This window comes from Glandiceps talaboti, chromosome 9 (genome assembly GCF_964340395.1).
Source record: "Glandiceps talaboti chromosome 9, keGlaTala1.1, whole genome shotgun sequence".
In the NCBI taxonomy this organism is placed as follows: domain Eukaryota; kingdom Metazoa; phylum Hemichordata; class Enteropneusta; family Spengelidae; genus Glandiceps; species Glandiceps talaboti.
The window spans coordinates 21,791,225-21,811,137 of record NC_135557.1 but is presented as its reverse complement, the minus strand read 5'-3'; the positions used below and the strand labels follow the sequence as shown (position 1 = coordinate 21,811,137).

General features: G+C 34.7%; 1 protein-coding gene across 1 annotated transcript in view; it reads right to left on the bottom strand.

Annotated features, from left to right (window-relative positions):
• Positions 1-227: 227 nt before the first annotated feature.
• Positions 228-19,913, bottom strand: part of LOC144440105 (uncharacterized) — a 23,580-nt gene continuing 3,894 nt past the window's right edge. Inside the window, exons 3-25 of the mRNA XM_078129367.1 lie at positions 19,000-19,035; positions 18,654-18,887; positions 17,630-17,800; positions 16,759-16,881; positions 16,482-16,576; positions 15,071-15,256; positions 14,601-14,669; positions 13,642-13,765; positions 13,115-13,255; positions 11,783-11,858; positions 10,736-10,874; positions 10,469-10,521; positions 9,735-9,858; positions 9,091-9,194; positions 8,179-8,278; positions 7,611-7,738; positions 7,209-7,301; positions 6,606-6,669; positions 6,158-6,243; positions 5,386-5,512; positions 3,956-3,994; positions 3,266-3,538; positions 228-2,596 (exon numbers count right to left, since the gene is read on the bottom strand). Of these exons, the coding sequence (XP_077985493.1) occupies positions 2,534-2,596; positions 3,266-3,538; positions 3,956-3,994; positions 5,386-5,512; positions 6,158-6,243; positions 6,606-6,669; positions 7,209-7,301; positions 7,611-7,738; positions 8,179-8,278; positions 9,091-9,194; positions 9,735-9,858; positions 10,469-10,521; positions 10,736-10,874; positions 11,783-11,858; positions 13,115-13,255; positions 13,642-13,765; positions 14,601-14,669; positions 15,071-15,256; positions 16,482-16,576; positions 16,759-16,881; positions 17,630-17,800; positions 18,654-18,887; positions 19,000-19,035 (2,648 nt within the window). The 3' untranslated portion in view covers positions 228-2,533. The remainder of the gene's footprint in view (positions 2,597-3,265; positions 3,539-3,955; positions 3,995-5,385; positions 5,513-6,157; positions 6,244-6,605; positions 6,670-7,208; positions 7,302-7,610; positions 7,739-8,178; positions 8,279-9,090; positions 9,195-9,734; positions 9,859-10,468; positions 10,522-10,735; positions 10,875-11,782; positions 11,859-13,114; positions 13,256-13,641; positions 13,766-14,600; positions 14,670-15,070; positions 15,257-16,481; positions 16,577-16,758; positions 16,882-17,629; positions 17,801-18,653; positions 18,888-18,999; positions 19,036-19,913) is intronic.

The window sequence follows — 19,913 nt, the reverse complement described above, 5'->3', positions numbered from 1 at the left end:
TGTGATGGATTACTACTGACATGTGCCATTCGCACTTCGCTCACTATGAGGTTGAGCCATAATGAACTCCTTTCGTCAGGGCCTTGACTAGACTGGGATAGTGATGAAGTACATTGTAGTATGGAATACTGTCTCTGTCAGGAAGCTACACTATGTCATAAGATGACCTTAGACAATTACACACTAAAAGCTATTGAATGTAGACATAAAGTTTATTATATTGCTCAATAGAATGTACTTACAACTACATTTAATAGCCGGACAGTTTTTTTTTGGTTTCACATACACTCACAACAAAAGATGATTGACTACTGCACAACGTATACAAATTACTGTTATGTTGGTAGTTACAGGTAAGGACACTTCTTGAAAATCTTCGGATGTAAAGTTTATTTAAAATATATATTAGCACATGATAGTTCACATATATCAAAACATCATTCATTGCATTCTGTATACCAATATTTCTACATTCATATTATTATGATAATTGCACTTTCTGAATGCATAAAATTCTAACTAATCAATTTATTGATTTTACCACAACTATTGCAACAATATTATGAGTGAAAAACGTATTCTGTATACTTTAGATTGACAGAAATACCAATATTTCTACATTCATATTATTATAATAATTGCACTTTCTGAATGCATAAAATTCTAACTAATCAATTTATTGATTTTACCACAACTATTGCAACAATATTATGAGTGAAAAACGTATTCTGTATACTTTAGATTGACAGAAATACCAATATTTCTACATTCATATTATTATAATAATTGCACTTTCTGAATGCATACAATTCTAACTAATCAATTTATTGATTTTACCACAACTATTGCAACAATATTATGAGTGAAAAACGTATTCTGTATACTTTAGATTGACAGAAATACCAATATTTCTACATTCATATTATCATAATAATTGCACTTTCTGAATGCATAAAATTCTAACTAATCAATTTATTGATTTTACCACAACTATTGCAACAATATTATGAGTAAAAAACGTATACTTATATAATTTTAAATTCTAAAATCACTCTAAAACTCCAACAATTAACTTATTTTTGGCTTGTCTACATTAATACAAATATAGCAAACAGTGATAATGTAACCACCAATTAATATCTAATCTATAATTGTACAATTTGTGACTATTGATATACCACAATAAATAACACTCTGTAAAATCTCTTTAAATCTGTAAAATGTCGCCACATGTACTGATGGGTGTCAGAGTATGTCTTGTACAAGTCATATAGTTAATGGCAAACTTCAAGGTACTCGTTTCTATCACAATATTACACTACAACGTCTAAAATATCAACTAGTGCTGTGTAGTGTAGTGTAGTGTAGTGTAGTGTCGTGTAGTGCAGTGTAGTGGAGTGGAGTGGAGTGTAGCGTAGTGTAGTGTAGTGCAGTGTTGTGTAGTGTAGTGTAGAGTAGTGTAGTGTAGTGCAGTGGAGTGGCGTGGAGTGTAGTCTAGTCGAGGGTGGTGTAGTGTGGTGTAGTGTAGGGTGTGGTGTGGTGTAGTGTAGTGTAGTGTAATGTAGTGTAGTGTAATGTGGTATAGTGTAGTGTCGATTGTTATTTAATCCTTGAGCAATATGCTAGGTGTCAATTCACAGACAATAAACGATATATGATGGTTATTTAAACTATTAGTATTACGAACTTATTACGATGGAGAACTTATACCCATTAATGTGTAATGTAAGTCTGTAGTGAGTCGTGCTGTGGTCGACATACTCTAGTTTTCATTGGTTTGGTTGCATTCATTTCAAATGTTAACACATTCTAAACGTTAACCACGTCTGAGTACTTTACTAAGAGTATTTTATACTGGAAACAATGACTAAACTACATGTGTCAAAACACATCAGAAAAACAGTTAAAGTAACATGCTTTGAACTCAGAAATGCAATTTCTGGTTGGCACCATTGGCATGAGATTCTCGTAACAGATAAAGAAAATTGTTGAGACTGGATATCACATGTTCTAAATCGTGCTGAGATTCACCAATGGCAAATCACATGCCACATGCTACTCAGGTTAGCGTAGGCAGTATAGTAAATTTCAATAACCTTACTCCATAGTACAATGAAATGCTTTAAAATCGACCACTCCTTGGTAACCGTATCATTTTGATGGCAGGGTCAACATGATCATCCAGTTGTCATGGACATAGTGATGTCAAAAATAGAAGCTATAGTAGGGATTGATTGTACAAAATTATATACACCATTATATAAGTATTCTACCGCTGACCATCTGGAGTACTTTTATCACACATATTCTATGTTGAGGGTCATGTTTGTGATGACATGTAACACATGTGTTTTTCTACTGCATATATGTAATCCTGACTATTCTTAAAGAGAATAGTTACACAGCTGGCCAATCTTTGGTACCGATAAGTGATATTGCTACTGTTATGATTTTATTTGATCAGTCCGTTGCTTGTTATCTACACAGCTGTCACTGGTCTTTGTTTTCTATCAAGCTGTCTGTCAGTAGATATTTACACAATGCTTTCACGTGATTCATCAGATAGGCCACCTTCCATTGCCTTGTGTTTGACCACCTGTGAATAAACAAATATGTGTTTTGCATCAACAAAAATCAACAATGTAACCTTTTATGGTATATTAGACGCAAATAATTCGTTTTCCATTACACGTGGTTGGTCCCTGGATTTACACTCTATTGAGCACATTAACAGTGGTATTATTCCAATTGAAGAGATCTTACTGCAATGGCTTGTATAAAAAACCACGTGGCTCACTTTATGAATACTGGTTTAGTATTTACAGATATGCCCCTTAAAGGCTCAGTTAATATTGGGAATAAAGTCGGATGTGAAAAACAGTTGTCTGGCATAGAAAGTATGGTATAGAAAGAGTTGGTCCAGAACAAAAGAATACCCGTATGTGATCCTTATGAATCCATTGATAAGATCACACTATATAAGAACCAGGGAATGAATCTCTGGCCTTTACGACGGTCGAGCATGTAATAATAGAGATAGGTAGATAATAAACGGAAAGCCTGATCTATTGATAATTACGGATATCTATGTATGTGGTAAATAAACAATTGTAACTTTTATCAGTCATATCTTTAAAACTGCATAACATTCAATTATACAATGCCGAATAACCACTTAATAAACATTTCACTCTGTTGATGAAATAGTGAAATATATCACAATCTGTTTAGTTTATTGTGCACATACCTAAAACAGAGTACTTACCCAAACCGTGCCATGTGGCTCCATGTATGCCTTCCATTGTAAGGAATTACCTTGCACAAGATGTCTTCCTATCTCTTTCTGTGATGGTGTCAGACATTTACCATTTCTGCTTTTCTGACCGTTCTTTTGCAATATTCGCTGTCTCTTCATTTCATCCTTAGCATGTTTTAAGATGCCCTTTCTCTTTTTACTGACTTCTTTGAAGTTAGATGACACCTTAGTACACTGACAGCCACACATGGAGTGTAGTACGATGCGTAGAGAGGAACTGACCTGTACAATGATGATAATATATAGGTATAAGTGTATAGTTATAGACAACCTATACTTCTGCCTATTGGCTTATGACCCAAATAATATTAATCCAATACACTGATATTCAATGTAACTCATATAACCATGCACTAAAGCGCATCTCACTGTCTCTAATCCTTAGAATAGTAAAAGACGCAATTTGTTGGTTTATTACTATGAACTTTGATTTTTATCCATTGGTTGATATCTCACTCCTTGTTCATGGCCACTAATGTTAGCTATAGCCAATTGCTCATAAGAATCATTCCAAGTTATTAATACACTATGAAGCCTGCATTAATTATGCTAATTATTGGACAAGGATCTACATTGAAACTCCTGTAAGACTCAACTTCACCAAGTCATTTATTCAAATAAAGTATTATATCCATTTACCTCTTTATTGTGGACACAGGTGATCAGCATAAATAAGGCCTTGACAAATAGAGAAATATACATATATTAAAGAAATAAACGTGATCACCATAAAGATGATGGATATATTGTAGAATTAACGAACATCAAGTTAAACAGATATAATTGATTAAATAATTTAATAAACAATATGATTATAGAAACGCTCTTGAGGAGATATAAGGTTACCATTCAGTTCACCTTTTTATTTTACATACATGCATAAATGATGTTTCATTGTTTGTTTGTGTGTGTGTGTGTTATATATATATATATATATATATATATATATATATATATATATATATATATATATATATATATATATATATATATATATAGTTTTGGTAGTACTGGAACTCTTTCTTGGTTGTAACTCGGAGTTTCACGCATAGTGCGATCATCAGACTGTGCGTGAAACTCCGAGTTACAACCAAGAAAGAGTTCCAGTACTACCAAAACTATTACGCTCTGCCACTGTGGTATAGAGCACTGTCTTAGCAGATTGATACTCACCGAGTTATATATATATATATATATATATATATATATATATATATATATATATATATATATATATATATATATATATATATATATATATATATATATATATATATATATATATATATATATATATATATAGTTTTGGTAGTACTGGAACTCTTTCTTGGGTGTAACTCGGAGTTTCACGCATATTGCGATCATCAGACACTCTGATGATCGCAATATGCGTGAAACTCCGAGTTACACCCAAGAAAGAGTTCCAGTACTACCAAAACTATTACGCTCTGCCACTGCGGTATAGAGCACTGTCTTATAGCAGATTGATACTCACCGAGTTATATATATATATATATATATATATATATATATATATATATATATATATATATATATATATATATATATATATATATATATATATATATATATATATATATATATATAAATGAAAGAAGACGAGTGTTATTTCATTATGGATTTACACGCACATACACACACACACACACACACACACACACACACACATATATATATACATGTATATATATATGTGTGTGTGTATATGTGTGTGTGGTGGGGTGTCTTGGATAACATATATTATACGTATCATAGATTACAACCCATAACACCAAAGTAAAGCATTTCCTGTATGTACCACAACTGTTTATAGCATCCACATCAAGTGTAAAAGTATACTGTTTCATTTGCTAATTGACCACATTAGAAAGACCACATGCTAGGCTTGTAAATAAACCAGTTGAAACAGTATACTTTTACACTTGATATGAATGCTATAAACGAGTCTAGCATGTAGAGAAAGTGCTTTACTTCAGTGTTACTAGTTGTATGTGCTGCTGCCAGCAAATTTTATCGTTACTTTGTTTACTATTAAGCTGATTACTTACCAGAATCATCAACAGAATGGCTAATATATAGTTAGCCACTGAGCTGGACTCAGAAGCAGACCACATACCAAGCATCCACGATATTGTATACATGGCAAATGTGGTGAAAACAACCCGGATATCAAACCTACAACGGATAGACAAATATATGGAGAGACTGTAACAACGTGTCAAATAATAAAGTGAACCACTGATAGATAAACATGATTCCAGAACGTTTCTGAATATTTGGAAAGATTGCTGAACCAAAATGGTAGGATATTGTACAATGCGAACAAACAAATTGCTAAATAAATTCAACAAAGCTTCAAACTAAACTGCCAACCAAACACCAACCAGTAACCCAACAAGTCAATAAACTGCTACTTAACCCAGTCAACAAGGCAGCTAGCCAGCCAGCCAGCCAGCTAGCCAGCTAGCCAACCGGGCAGCCAGCCAGCTAGCCAACCGGGCCGCTAGCCAGCTAGCCAACCAGGCAGCTAGCCAGCTAGCCAACCAGGCAGCTAGCCAGCTAGCCAACCGGGCAGCCAGCCAGCTAGCCAACCGGGCAGCTAGCCAGCTGGCTAACCAGGCAGCTAGTCAGCCAGTCAGCCAACCAACCAACAATTAATGATTTTACAGAGGTAGTCAACAATGTATTTATTATACTACATAGTGACTCGCAAATGGATGTCAAGGCTTAAGTGCTACTAAGATTAACTTTAAAATCACAGCACACTAAACGTAACCATGACAACTATCTACATGGGTGATCTGTTAAATTGACACCTACCATGTTCTTATGAATTCCTCCATTTGGACTCGTCTGGTGTAGCCCGACAATATCCAGTAGGTGGCAATTAAAAGTCCCAGTGTTACCTAGCAACGGATATAATTCCATTAATTTACTGTTTGGCGCAACAGAAAATAAATACATAACAAAATCATCAACTACAAAAACAAGTAAAAAAATAGCAAAATGAAAACAAGTTTCTAATGCAATTTTATCTAATTTTCGTAATTTTTGTGACAAGTCAAATTAAAAGAACTTAAGTTTGTATGTTATGTAACTTTATCATGACGTATATGAATTTGTTGTAGTATAATACTATATATATAATAATATATATATATAGATAGATAGATAGATAAATAGATAGATAGATAGATAGATAGATAGATAGATAGATAGATAGATAGATAGATAGATAGATAGATAGATAGATAGTATATCTACTTACAGTGAAAACTATCATGGTTGGTAGAATAATGATGAGAGACTGGCTTCCGGTTATAACCCAGCATCTAGACAAATACATAATGCCGAAAATATATTGAAATGTATGTAATGATTATCATTTTCATGTGACGGATTCCAAAGCCTAAACATTGGATTTCTATCTTAAACAATCCAGAGTTAGGGATTCTAAAAGTTGAAGCAATGTTGTATCCTGTCCTGGCCGTTGGCGGCACAATACATGTACTAAATATATATACTAGAGCATAGGTGTGATATACTGACGCAGCACGCCAGACAGATAACGGTACATTATTTTAGTTTTAATTACATGGTATGGGAAACCGTTTACTTTTTAATTATGATGCATGGATGGACATTTCAATATTCATAAGACTATCGATCACATATTGAAGGAAACTATTGAAAGTAAATTGGTCACATGTGTAGGGATCATTAATAATTGACATAATACATTTCAAAGATACCACCCCTTTTAACTTGAAAGAGTCTCGAACAACACAACTTTATCGGCTGATAACAGCGCCACCTAGAGGTCAACTGCAACAGTGGAATTTCAGTCAATGAAAACAAATCATTTACTTACAGTTTAGCAGAACGATAGTAGTCGTGAAGTCCAGCCACACAAAACAGACCATACACTACCGGCATGACCCAACCAATGATGACGTAGAGTATTCTAAAATAATAAAATATACAAATAAAGAAAGTCCGATCATTAAGTATAGGACTATTAGATATGTTAACATTGTTAAAGGTATCAACATTTCATCGAAAACTATTGACCCAGCTAGCCATAACTTTTATTAAAATTCACTTTTTATTCAGCCACCATTCACCCACCAATCCACCCATCTGTCTGTCTGTCTGTCTGTCTGTCTGTCTGTCTGTCTGTCTGTCTGTCTGTCTGTCTGTCTGTCTGTCTGTCCGTCTGTTTGTCTGTCTTCCTGCTTAATATCTGCCTGTCCGTCCATCCGCCCTTACTTACCTGGCCTTTACACTTTTGTAGATAAATAGTTTCACTCTCAGAAATAAGTGCAACGCCATCATCATCAACCAGGAACAGCTATTTAGCAATATGATGTTGACCGAGACCGTCACCAGTAAACAATACCACTAATGATAAAATACAAACATAACAGTACCCATTATAATTGAAATTTTGTTTATTGGTGTTAGTTTGATAATATCATATTATGATGTACATCAGTTGTTATGCGTTGCCACATAGTACCACAGTATTGTACTTTTTTTTATACATTTAGCAGATGGACTAGGGTTGCCTAAGAAGACTTAGCATATGTGTATATTTTTTCAATGTACACTGAATATTCATGACTTCCCAGTGGTTATTAACATTAGATAACTATTCTCGAATATCCAGCGTGCATATATTTTAAATGTGTGTCCTTCAAGTACGGTAAAGCTGGACCAGTGTGAACAGAGATGAAATATACTAAGTTACAGTTAGGTTGGCAATCTATTTTCGTAAAACATTGTTATTATATTATGTTTCTGGTGGAGTAAAGTTCTGCCCTATAGTGATCAAATCTTACCATTTCCTCCTTGATTTGTAAAGCAATCAATATACACACAGTTTGTATGAAGATTGCTATGACTGTATTGATCAATACAAACTGATGATCCCCTGGTATTCTGTAGAAAAAAAGACTAATTGTTATATTATCAAGAAATGAAAAGAGGTTGTACATGGTATTTTGAAATCGTGAAAGCTTACAAGGGCATATATGTGATAGTTTCCAATCACATTATGGTAGCCGTTTCCTGTTTTATATTTTAATTCAAACATGTAAGAATTCAGTCAATTTTGGAATCTGAAGTGATTCTACGTCACAAAATGACAAATCAAACTATTAAGAATTATTTACGACCTTTGTCTAGTGAGGGAACCTTTAAAAGCAACATTACAGTGAGACGGGAAAGTGTCAACAAAGAGCATTTTGAGGTTCTTGCATGGGTGTAATCTGATGCTGTTGTTCGCTAAATTAATGTTAATTGGTAGTATATATGCGTGACGATGCAAGTACATGATGACACATACAAGCGTTCTTTTTTCTGTTTGACATCAGCGAGCGTCTATGAAACCAGCTTTTGTGCCAAAACATCCCATAATTACAAATTAGCTAGAAAGTGGTCATTGTATACATTCGGAGGTTACAGTTTAATAATATGCAGTATAGTGATATTTTAATACTGAGAGTGCCTATGATGGCATCGGTTATTAGTTTGACGTCGGGGGTGCCACACCTACATACCATCGAGTCAAGGACGGACGATAGGATGTGTCAATCATTAGTTAATAACAACAATCAAATGTTTAGCATGCTAGATTAAATTTGAAATGGCATGACTGCTTGTTTAGAGAACTCCTGTAATTTCAAAATTACATGAATCTAAACTGCTAAACCTTTCATGTTTTTGATTGCGTCAGAGTGTGCTGTACATACCTTGTCAACATTAAGATTATGATTGACAATAAAAACAAAATGATAGCAACTCCCAGCATACCGAGAACTGACATATCAGTAGACAACTGCAGCATTACTGCAGACTAAAGGATGAATCAAAAGAAGCAATATTTAGATATTACTCCACAGTATTTGTCCTGGTCTAGCCGAGGAAATAAGAGTGACATAAGGTGCCTTGTTAATATGAGTCGAAGTCATGTAGTAACAACGCTCTTATGACACGAGAACATTTTGCTAAATGAAGTAAAATGTTGGTGGAGACTTTGAACGTTTTGATTTATATTTCGAACATGCAACACATTGACATAGATATATACAATTTCGTTGCGAAAGAACGACTAGGTTATAGTTCCCGTATTTACTGTTCAAATGTGTCCAACTTTGCTTCTACATGGTAAAATAACAAATACATATCTCAGTTTGATATGGGTATATTGTATGGGTAGATGACGATATTGACCAATAGGTTACTGCAAACTATGATATAAATCTTACCCCAAGCTAAAGACACAGTGTATCTTTTTATCAATCATAACAACTGTGTGATAGTGAAAGGACAGACTGTTTTAACTGTATTACATGTTGACTCGGTGAAACGCTATGAAATATGGTATGTTTCTCACCGCAGTTTTTACAGCTGATTTCAATTCCATAATTAGACCAAAGTTTGTGTGATTATTACAACGACACACAGTGTATCCTCCTTTCTGTGATTCCACCATCCAACAACCAAATGTTCCCCATATCCTGAAATACATAAAAAAAAGTGCATAATACCATTTCTCAACGAATAACTAAGATATGCTATTTTGATATTTTTAATCTGTCAGCAACCAGAAATGACCATGACCTAATCGGATTGTTCACACGAAGCATCATTGAAACTGTGGAGTGTGACAATGTATTGGAACTCTGTAAGTCTTGTTTACAAACTTAAGTGACTTTCCCTAAAGATTGGGATTTATTTAAGATGCGTTTTACACGTAATTTGCTGTAACCATATCAGTTCAAGATTCGATCCTCCGTGATTGAGGTGAATTTCAGAAAAGCCTTCTACAAACTTATATGGAAATAACAGTGTCCTGCTGTCTAAAACATGGTGATTCTGCTAGACAGAGTGATATGTCTCATATTCAACCTTAAAATGCACTTCTGTGAGGCAATGTTGGTATTGGATATATACATGTATGACATTATTAGATGACCTTTCACGTAATCAGATCTATGCCAATGGTACTAGTGGGTAGCACAATCTGGTGCGTGTATAGCAGGGGAAAAAAGGAAGGTTATTAGAATAACACATATCAAATGATATCATCAATCGATACTTCTTCGTGGTCAAGAAATAACTACTCACCCGTTTCCGTTGTCATAGGTAAGATGCACACAAGACTGGTTAATAACATCTTTCTGTATAAGAAAAGAAATTATGTACTTTAATGTACAACTCATAATTGATATAATACTGTAAATGAGTCCATAGTTTGTTCGAAACCATGTACACATAATAAATAATATAAACAACATAACAATTAAGAAGAAGAGATCGCAAATCTGGGATGAATACAATTCTGTGAGTGAAACGTAGTTCTTGCATATTAATCGCATATTTAAATGAGTTTACCTGTCCATGATAAAAAGTAATTGTAACGGGATAACCAATTGATGCAACTCTGTCTGGAAGTACAGACACTTCTATTACTTCAGGATGTACTCGCAGAAGACTTTCCTTTGTTGTATAGTCAAAGGACGGTATGGTACTCCTGTTGGATGTAGGGAATGAAGGTATACAGTACATAATTATTCAGAGGCAAAGGTTTATTAAAAGTGACACAAGCTCATTGTGATTTCCTTAGTAGAATAGATCACTTTATTAGATACTATTTGCACAATTTATAGTTCCGTTTAGGGTTTTCTGAACTATTGGCACTTGCTTTAGTCCGTACATAACATGGTTTTACATTGTTGTCTGCAGACATAATTAAGACGTAGGAAGCTCAAAATGGAATCTGCAAATCTTGAATTGTGCCTTCCCCTGAACTATCACTTCTCAGATAAAAGTGAATCAACTACACTTGTAAAAGATAAGATCTAGTGATGACCGCCCGAACTAAGCAGGAGAACCTTTCAATCAGGAGATGAGGTCGTATCGTAACTATAGCGACACCGGCCTTTCATTCTGAGCATGCTCAGTAAGGATTGTAGATTGGATATTAGGACTAATTAGTAATAACTATGCCTACATATTGCTCTGTATAAGGAAAAAATAATATAAAATGTTTGTTTCCGATAAAATGACTTTAGAAAAAACGGTAGGTAGGTACTAGGTTGGGATTTTATTATAGTTTGCTTTTTTTCCATTTACGCGACCTAAAGATACTCGTTGGTCACAATACTTCCGTAACAGGTGATGAGGTGTAGTAATTAAAATAAAGGCAATTGTGTGTGATTAAGAAGTAGACGAACACAATATGTAGACTGTTTTGTTATAGGCTGAAATGACATAGGTTCTCTCTGGAATGTGATTTCAAAAATAGTGATCAAAGATAGCTTGGCAAGAAAAGCAAATTTTACCCCTTTGCAAACTTTTTAGGGTCGGCTGCTTCAACTAGGGTCGGTCCGGTTATCGGAAACACTGTATTTTTATATGGTCTAGTATTAAGTTTCTTACCTCTGATTGTCGGCCGTTTGGGGCAGGATATCTCCCAATGTCTTGTAATTAGTTATTGCAATACCAACAGCTTTATCTGAAAGCATGGATTGTATAAATTCATGATAAATGAACCGTAGCATTATGTCAATTGACTTTTAGAAAATCAAAAACATGCATTGATTGATTTAAAACATGATGCAAACTTCTATGTTCTCACTTATATGTTGCTAAAAAACCCAGAGTGAATGACTGACGATCGGTTTGTGTGGTCTCGAACACAACACACGAAGTTGTAACAGTGTACAAGGTGGAATGCTTTGAAATGTTGCCTCAGACTGACGCATCGATCTTGTTATATGTCCTGTTTTACAGTATTTTTTTGCATAAAATCCTGAAATGCTAAGCTCTTATGATCACGATTCTGTTTCAAACACCCAAATGCTGTGTGTGTCTCAAACAAGGATCGTGCGTGTCTCAAACACCCAAATGCTGAGCTTTTATGATTATGACAAAATAATGTAAATATCCTAGGCCTAACCTTCATACAAAGAGGGGTCGGCTTATCATGACACTCATTATAGTTTGTGCTTTGATCATGTGACACGCTTACAGATCTCATAGATTGCCAATAAATCTATGTTTTAAGGGAGTATTACATGGTTGTTTATCTCCTAATGTTTGGCTACGGTATTATGAATATTCACGAACCAAATCTGTCACTAGTACTGTATCTTTTTGAAATGCGGACTGTATATGTTGGCTTGAAAATGAACCCTTTAAGTATGTATTATTCTACATATCAAGCTACCTACCTAGTTAATTTGATTATGATCCTATGTAGTAAACATAAATCTATTTCATTAATTACCTGTATTTTATTCATTGATTGTCAATTGTTTTTCATTTTTTCCGGGAGTACATACGGCTGTCAAACCCGGTACATCAAAATCAAAATGAAACAACGATAAACGAAGGTAATAGACGCAAATAAAAAAGCGAGTCGTGTTCAATTCATCAGATTTTAATTAGATTGCCTACATAGTGTACAAATTATACTTAATACTCGCCTATCTTAATTTTCCACAACTCATTTCAGTTTACGAAAACCACAATATATGAATACACATACCTTATGAGATAATAGATCGCAGATAAATCAATAAATTGTGTTTGCGTGTGATGATAGTTAAATAATAAACCAACAAATTGTATTCAAAGGATGACACGATAGCAGAGAGGTTACGTCACTATTAGTACTGCTTAACTTATATATAATGTTTATGTTGTTTGTCAGCAATCCTTGTTTGAAAGGTTTAACTTAGAATGGGTTGCAACGTTTCTCAGACTGACCTGTGTCATTCCATGGAGGTTGTACGGACACACAGCTTGTTTTACTCTGTCCATTGCACATCGTATTGCCGACACTACGAACAGATCTCGATTTGTCAGTAACAGCGGATTCGTTAGAATTTATTATAGAGAGTTCAAAATCTGGAGGAAAAGATATACAAATTAAATGTGGAAGGTACAATAAGACAGTCCAATGGCTGACGTAGTACAGTTGCAATAACTAATGAGATTTACACTTCTGGTGTTCTAAAACAAATGTCAACAACTCCATTGTGGTACTTTAAAGACCTGACTGACTTCATTCCCATTATCTGTTTAAAAAATGTAATTAGATTGGTATGATATGGAAACTGAACAAGTATAGATAAATGTGATATATTCTCGAGCGGACCTTCAAACGTGGGCATCTAGATCTATAGGTGGTCATCTGAATACACAAATGCGTTTGTACATATCACAGATAACTATAAAGTCATTAATTCATTGCATTCCATTCACAAATAACACCTAACATGTAATCAACTTACCCATGTTCTCTGTTTTAATCGGGTCTAGATTCTTGTCTTGATTGATGGCAAAATCGTACAAATCAATAGAAAATCGACGGATATTAACAAGGTGAGACCAAACTCCCTTAGTCGGACCGTTGTTCTAAAACAATGGGAGATAATAATAGGGTGATTCTAGTTACGATTTAAAATGCAATCGCAGTAATTGAACACACTGTGAACATTTGATGTCAAGTACGAGTTGTTAATTGAAGTAACAATAAGGGATTGGATGTGTTTTTCTGAAGTTCAGTGCATGCAAAATACTAATCCTCCCCAAGACTTTGGACAAAAATTAATGACACCCCTCTCCTGTATATGAAAACTAGTGACCACCCTTAATGATAATGAATACATGGTCATTATAGAGTTCTGTTTTCTTTTAAGAAATTGTTGTGTTCAATAAATTGTTGTTCATATTCAATATCTCTTCAAGAGCCCGGGATAAAAAAAGTTAACTTTCACGACAACTTGCATAATAATGAGGTTCCGTCATCTGATTCATGGTGATCTCTTTCTGTTTTGTAACTATCAAATGCATCCACTATGTCACATAAGACTACATCATTAAATCTGCTGCTCTCTCAGAGTTCACCATCAGAACCACCATCACTACCACCGTTCATATTACTGTACAGTATTAGTACAATAATTTACCCATTGACACATATAAGATGGCATATGGTCACCTTATATCAAGTCTTGAGACAACCAATTTACAATGTTGATATCCCCATGAGGGTGTATGTAGGAATTCACAATGGCACGCTGTCACGTACCAATTAGACAATGGGATGGTTAGGTGGGTTATAGATCTAGAAGAGCTAAAGATCAGATAATTGATGATTGACGATTAATCAAAATCAATGAAAGGGAAGAGTGAGAACAAAGCATGCAAAAAGTACATTGAAAAAAGTTCAAAAAGAGATACATCTTACCTTACAAATATTCTTCCATGCATCGCCTTGATTACTACCAAGAAAACCACCACTGGCTTGGAAAATACCCTGAAAAACAAATATTATATATATATATATATATATATATATATATATATATATATATATATATATATATATATATATATATATATATATAACACATACATATATATGTATATGTATGTATGTATGTGTATATATACTCATATATATATATATATATATATATATAAATATATATATATATATATATATATATATATATATATATATATATATATATATATATATATATATTCATATAAGTGTCTTCCTGGAGAGAACAGTGCTCGATGCAGTATTAGTTGCAGACCATTATAGATTTAATCCAAAAGAAAAAGGACGTTATTCGTCGTTATATATCTACCAAGTATTGTGATAGATGTATTATTTTCCTTGAAATTACATCAACTAATATATGTCCATACCTTTATAACATTCATCTTGCCTTCTGGTTTTCCTGTTAACTCTAGCGGTTTCTTGTTCAACAAGCCTCTGATTATGTCAGCCGCCGCTGTCAGGTCGCCATCTACATGTACGGGACCATGGTTTGTCAAACGTTGTAAACTTGACAAAACCTTAAGTGCTGTCTCTACGTCTGTAACCTTCTCGATCTGAAGATGAATTACAGATATAAAAACAATGTAAATAGAATAAAATTCTCACCTACAATGTTCATGCTACGTAATAGTTGGTGAAGAAGAGTTTTATAAGTAGACAGGATATATGGATATTAGGCTTCACAGCTATACATAATTCTAGTACTAGCCTTGGTTACCCAGACTGTCACCACTTGGGGCTCTTCTCCTAGACCACCCAGATGAGACGAGAGTCTGGGGAAACGACATTCCAACTGCCCCACTCCAAACATCACACAGTACAGTTCTTCCAAGTCAAATGGCTTACTAGGCATGTTTGTTGTATTAATCAACATGTATTTGTCGCTTGAGAGTGAAACCTGTCCCTAAGGTACCTAATTCGTCCCAGCATGCACTACTCCAGAAGATATATCGAGTGCGGGGTAGTTGGAATATCGTTTTCCCTGACTCTTGTCTGGGTGGCTTCATAGAATTGCCACCAGTGGTGAGAATCGGGTAACTGAGACTCACGAGACTATAGTATAAGAGTGGATTTCTAATTTTTGTTAAATATCTTAGTGGTATGGATGTAACAGTAAAGTCAGAATTAACATGAGAATCTTGGGAAAATACAACGTCAGTGATACATTGTTACAAGATGGCTGCACAGAGAACTGACCCATAACATGACCTCTGTAGCAAAATCACATGGTGGCAACTCTTGCTGAAGAGTATTTTGATTTATCTCCTGACAAAGATGGTTTTTAAAACGTTTATACCATGATTTCTGTTAAATATATACGGAGTTGAAGAAAATGAAAAATCGGACACAATTTTGTCCTATTTGTGACTGTCCCAAATCTAGTCTCGAATACCCAGCCTCTCGTCGCCGGGCGGCTCTGCCTTTGAGGCCACCCCACACTTATTGTAGGCAGAGCCCCCAGTGGCAAGAGGCTGGGTAACCAAGACTATCCCAGATCTCAACAGCGGCCATGTTGCTCCTTTACCGTGGCCGAAGATGACAAATGTCTCTTCTAATTCAACCAGCCCTCTTTTAATTCGACCAGCGCTCTGATTATAAGAGCGTTGATCGAATTAGAAGAGCGCTGTTTCAATCCGAAGAGCGATTTGTCGTCTTCGGCCATGGTACTCCTTAGAATAGGCGATATTGCATTTTCTCAGACTCTGCTGGGGTAGGATCCCTCAGCAGCACGAACTTATGCAACCGACACTAGACTTTATGTAGATCATATTCACCAACCTCCTTGGAAATCTCCCGTATACTTTCTGTCACACAATTGCTTGTATCTGCTAGCATCCATTTACCATCACTGCCACACTCCCGCTTCATGTATCCTGCAAAATAAATAAATAAATAAACAAACAAACATATTTTTAGTATCTCGTATACAACTTCATTTCATAATTACTTCTCTGTCTTCTGTATCTTTCGTCACCAGCATGGCAGTTAGTCGACAGTTGTGGGTATAATTTGATATATTTAAACTTTCATTTTTCATCTCCACTTAACAACTTACCAATGGTGTCAACTCGATACCTTTCACACAATTCCCAATCGGTACGACAATTGGCTTTAGTATAATTCCAAACTAATAGATGCTTGTCACTTTTTATTGCTGGACATGTCGGAACTGACGCACCTGTGAATTTATATATGATATAATATAATATAATATAATATAATATAATATGATATGATATGATATGGCATGGCATGGCATGGCATGATATGATATGATATGATATGATATGATATGATATGATATGATATGATATGATATGATATGATATGATATGATATGATATGATATGATATGATATGATATGATATGATATGATATGATATGATATGCTATGATATGATATAATATAATATAATATAATATAATATAATATAATATAATGTAATATAATATAATATAATAAGATGATATAATGTAATCTATTTTGTATATAATTATGCAAAAAAAATGTTATTTTTGGAATGTTTTTTGCGTAAATTGCACATTTATCTGTGTTGACTACAAATTGTATACAATTTGTCAGAATACTTAGCTTTGCAGTGTAACTTCGCACTCATTCTTAGTTATTATTATTATTATTTTAGCAGTACTGTCTGCTGTGAGTTACTAAGTGTATTACAGCAGCGGAATTATGCTGGGGTGCATCGATGAGCTCATCCATATTGAAGCACACAAATGTACCACTGATGATGATATACACTACGTACCAGCGGCAGTCATGCATGCGGTACGCTAGTGGTGTTCTACACTAGTAGTGGAAAAGGCAACGTAACGCTAATGTACCCCCACCAATGTGTTATAAAGCGGGGGTAGGGTGGGAGGATCTATAGAATCTTCAAGGTATAATTTGTGACGTCCTACTCACCATTGTCTCGGCAGTATTTGGACCGTTCAATTGGGGTAGGCACACAGACATCAGACTTCTTATGGTATCCATCAGTACATGTACAGTTATAGCTTTCGGTGGTATCTATGCACTGTTCATGGCGAATACTGAAACTGCATTTGTCAAGTCCTATAGCACACTCATCGATGCCTAAATAAAACAAGGTACAGTACGACAGTTACCATTAATGTTAATGCATGTATTGATAGCCGAGATTGATAGCTACATCAGAACAGTGTACAGCTATCTTTAATAGCATCCCACCCCATGTAAATGACACGGTAAATTCACGAAATTGTGTATTGTTTTCTACCAGCTTGATTGATGTATTTCCTAAGTAGTGTGTACTAGTGAATCTACAAGGTAAAATGACAATATGATTGGTTACATTTTTCACAAGGTCCGAATTAGCTAACAGTATAAAATAACTATACACCTACTGGCGATAAACGGATAAAAGACTTAAACATCGAGTGTTTTTTACATTTATGTGCAAGTAGCTCCTGTCAATAGTATTGGAGATTTTGGAATCAGCACATCAAAATATCCTTGGTATGATAACTGCGTTATAGAGCACTGTCTTAGCAGATTGGTACTCACCGAGTTTAATATATATATATATATATATATATATATATATATATATATATATATATATATATATATATATATATATATATATATATATATATATATATATATATATATAATCAAAGTAGGTTGGTTTGAACTTGAGGTGCTTGGTTGTAACTCCGAGTTTCACGCTCAATGCGTTCATCAGACATCTGATGAACGCATTGAGCGTGAAACTCGGAGTTACAACCAAGCACCTCAAGTTCAAACCAACCTACTTTGATTATTCCCGCCCTGCTTACCCAAGCATCGAGCACTCTATTCTACGAGTTTGAAACTATTTACTATATATATATATATATATATATATATATATATATATATATATATATATATATATATATGAACTACTAGTATATGGCCTACTAACCTGCCGATAGATCTGTTGTTGACTGTGTTGCAACTGGACTTGAACTAATAACTGTACGTGGTGATGGCGATACAGTAGACAACATTGTCGGCTTTGATGTTAAACTTGGTTCTTTACTCGTAATCGGGGTTGTTTCCATAGAGGTTGGGAGTGCCCTGCTGGTTACTATACTCTGTGACGAGGTTGTTACAAACTGTGTGGTTTTTGTCAAGTCTCGATATGTTGTCACTTCCACTTAAAAGGAAAAAGAATGTTTCAGATGAGCTTGTGATTATTTTCCTTTATGTTATGAATGTAAATATTTCTTCACACAATAAATGAAATTGAAATAATTTATCAAACCTACCACTAGTTGTCGCTGTTATTTCCTTGGTTTTGAAGTCTAGAAAAAAACACAGAGAAAATACGCTAATAGAAAAAGTTGATATTTATATCTAATGTGTTTATTCATTATACAAAGAAATAACCTCGACCATGCGGGCAATTCACAATATCAATCATGAATTTAATTTCGAGGTTCAGCCTACGTTTTGATACAAACATTCTCAATCATCTGTACAAACATTTGTCAAATGGACTTGTTGAAATAACGACCTGCGATAACACATAACAATGATTAGTCTTTCAAATGCTATTCATTAGCAATTTATAAAAGCAATTAGCTAATTATCCGTATTTTTCTTAATACATAATGATGTTTTGGGTACTGTAGGTTATATTATTTATGGCTGCAGATATAAGGCATTCCAGGTATACGCTGCTCTCATAAAACCATTTATGTCCTACAATGTAATTAAAACCGTTAAACATATATAGACGCATCGAAACGTAGGCTTTGTAGGGGGGCTTGATGAACATTAGGGCGAGACGTCAAGCCATTGGAAGTGAACATGGTAAACACGGTAAACATGTGGAGTCATGATGGGTGAATGGTTAGCGTGACCGGCTTGGAATCTGCAGGTTGCAGGTTCGAGACCTGTCGCTGACGTTTGTTTCTGAATGGCTAAAGTCCTTGGACAGGATTTGAACCATGATTGTGCCTCAGTCAACCCAGCTGTATAATTGGGGACCTAGTAGGGTAGAGGTTGCAATGTGAAGGCTTTAATCCTATGCGCTTAAATGGCTGCAAAAGGCTGCAACTCCCGGGGAGTTGAGGAAGACTGAAGGGCCGTTGTGCCGTTGTGCCGAGCCAGGGTAATAATTGTAAAGCACTTTGAGCACAGCGTGGGAAAGCGCTATAAGAACCCAACATTATTATTA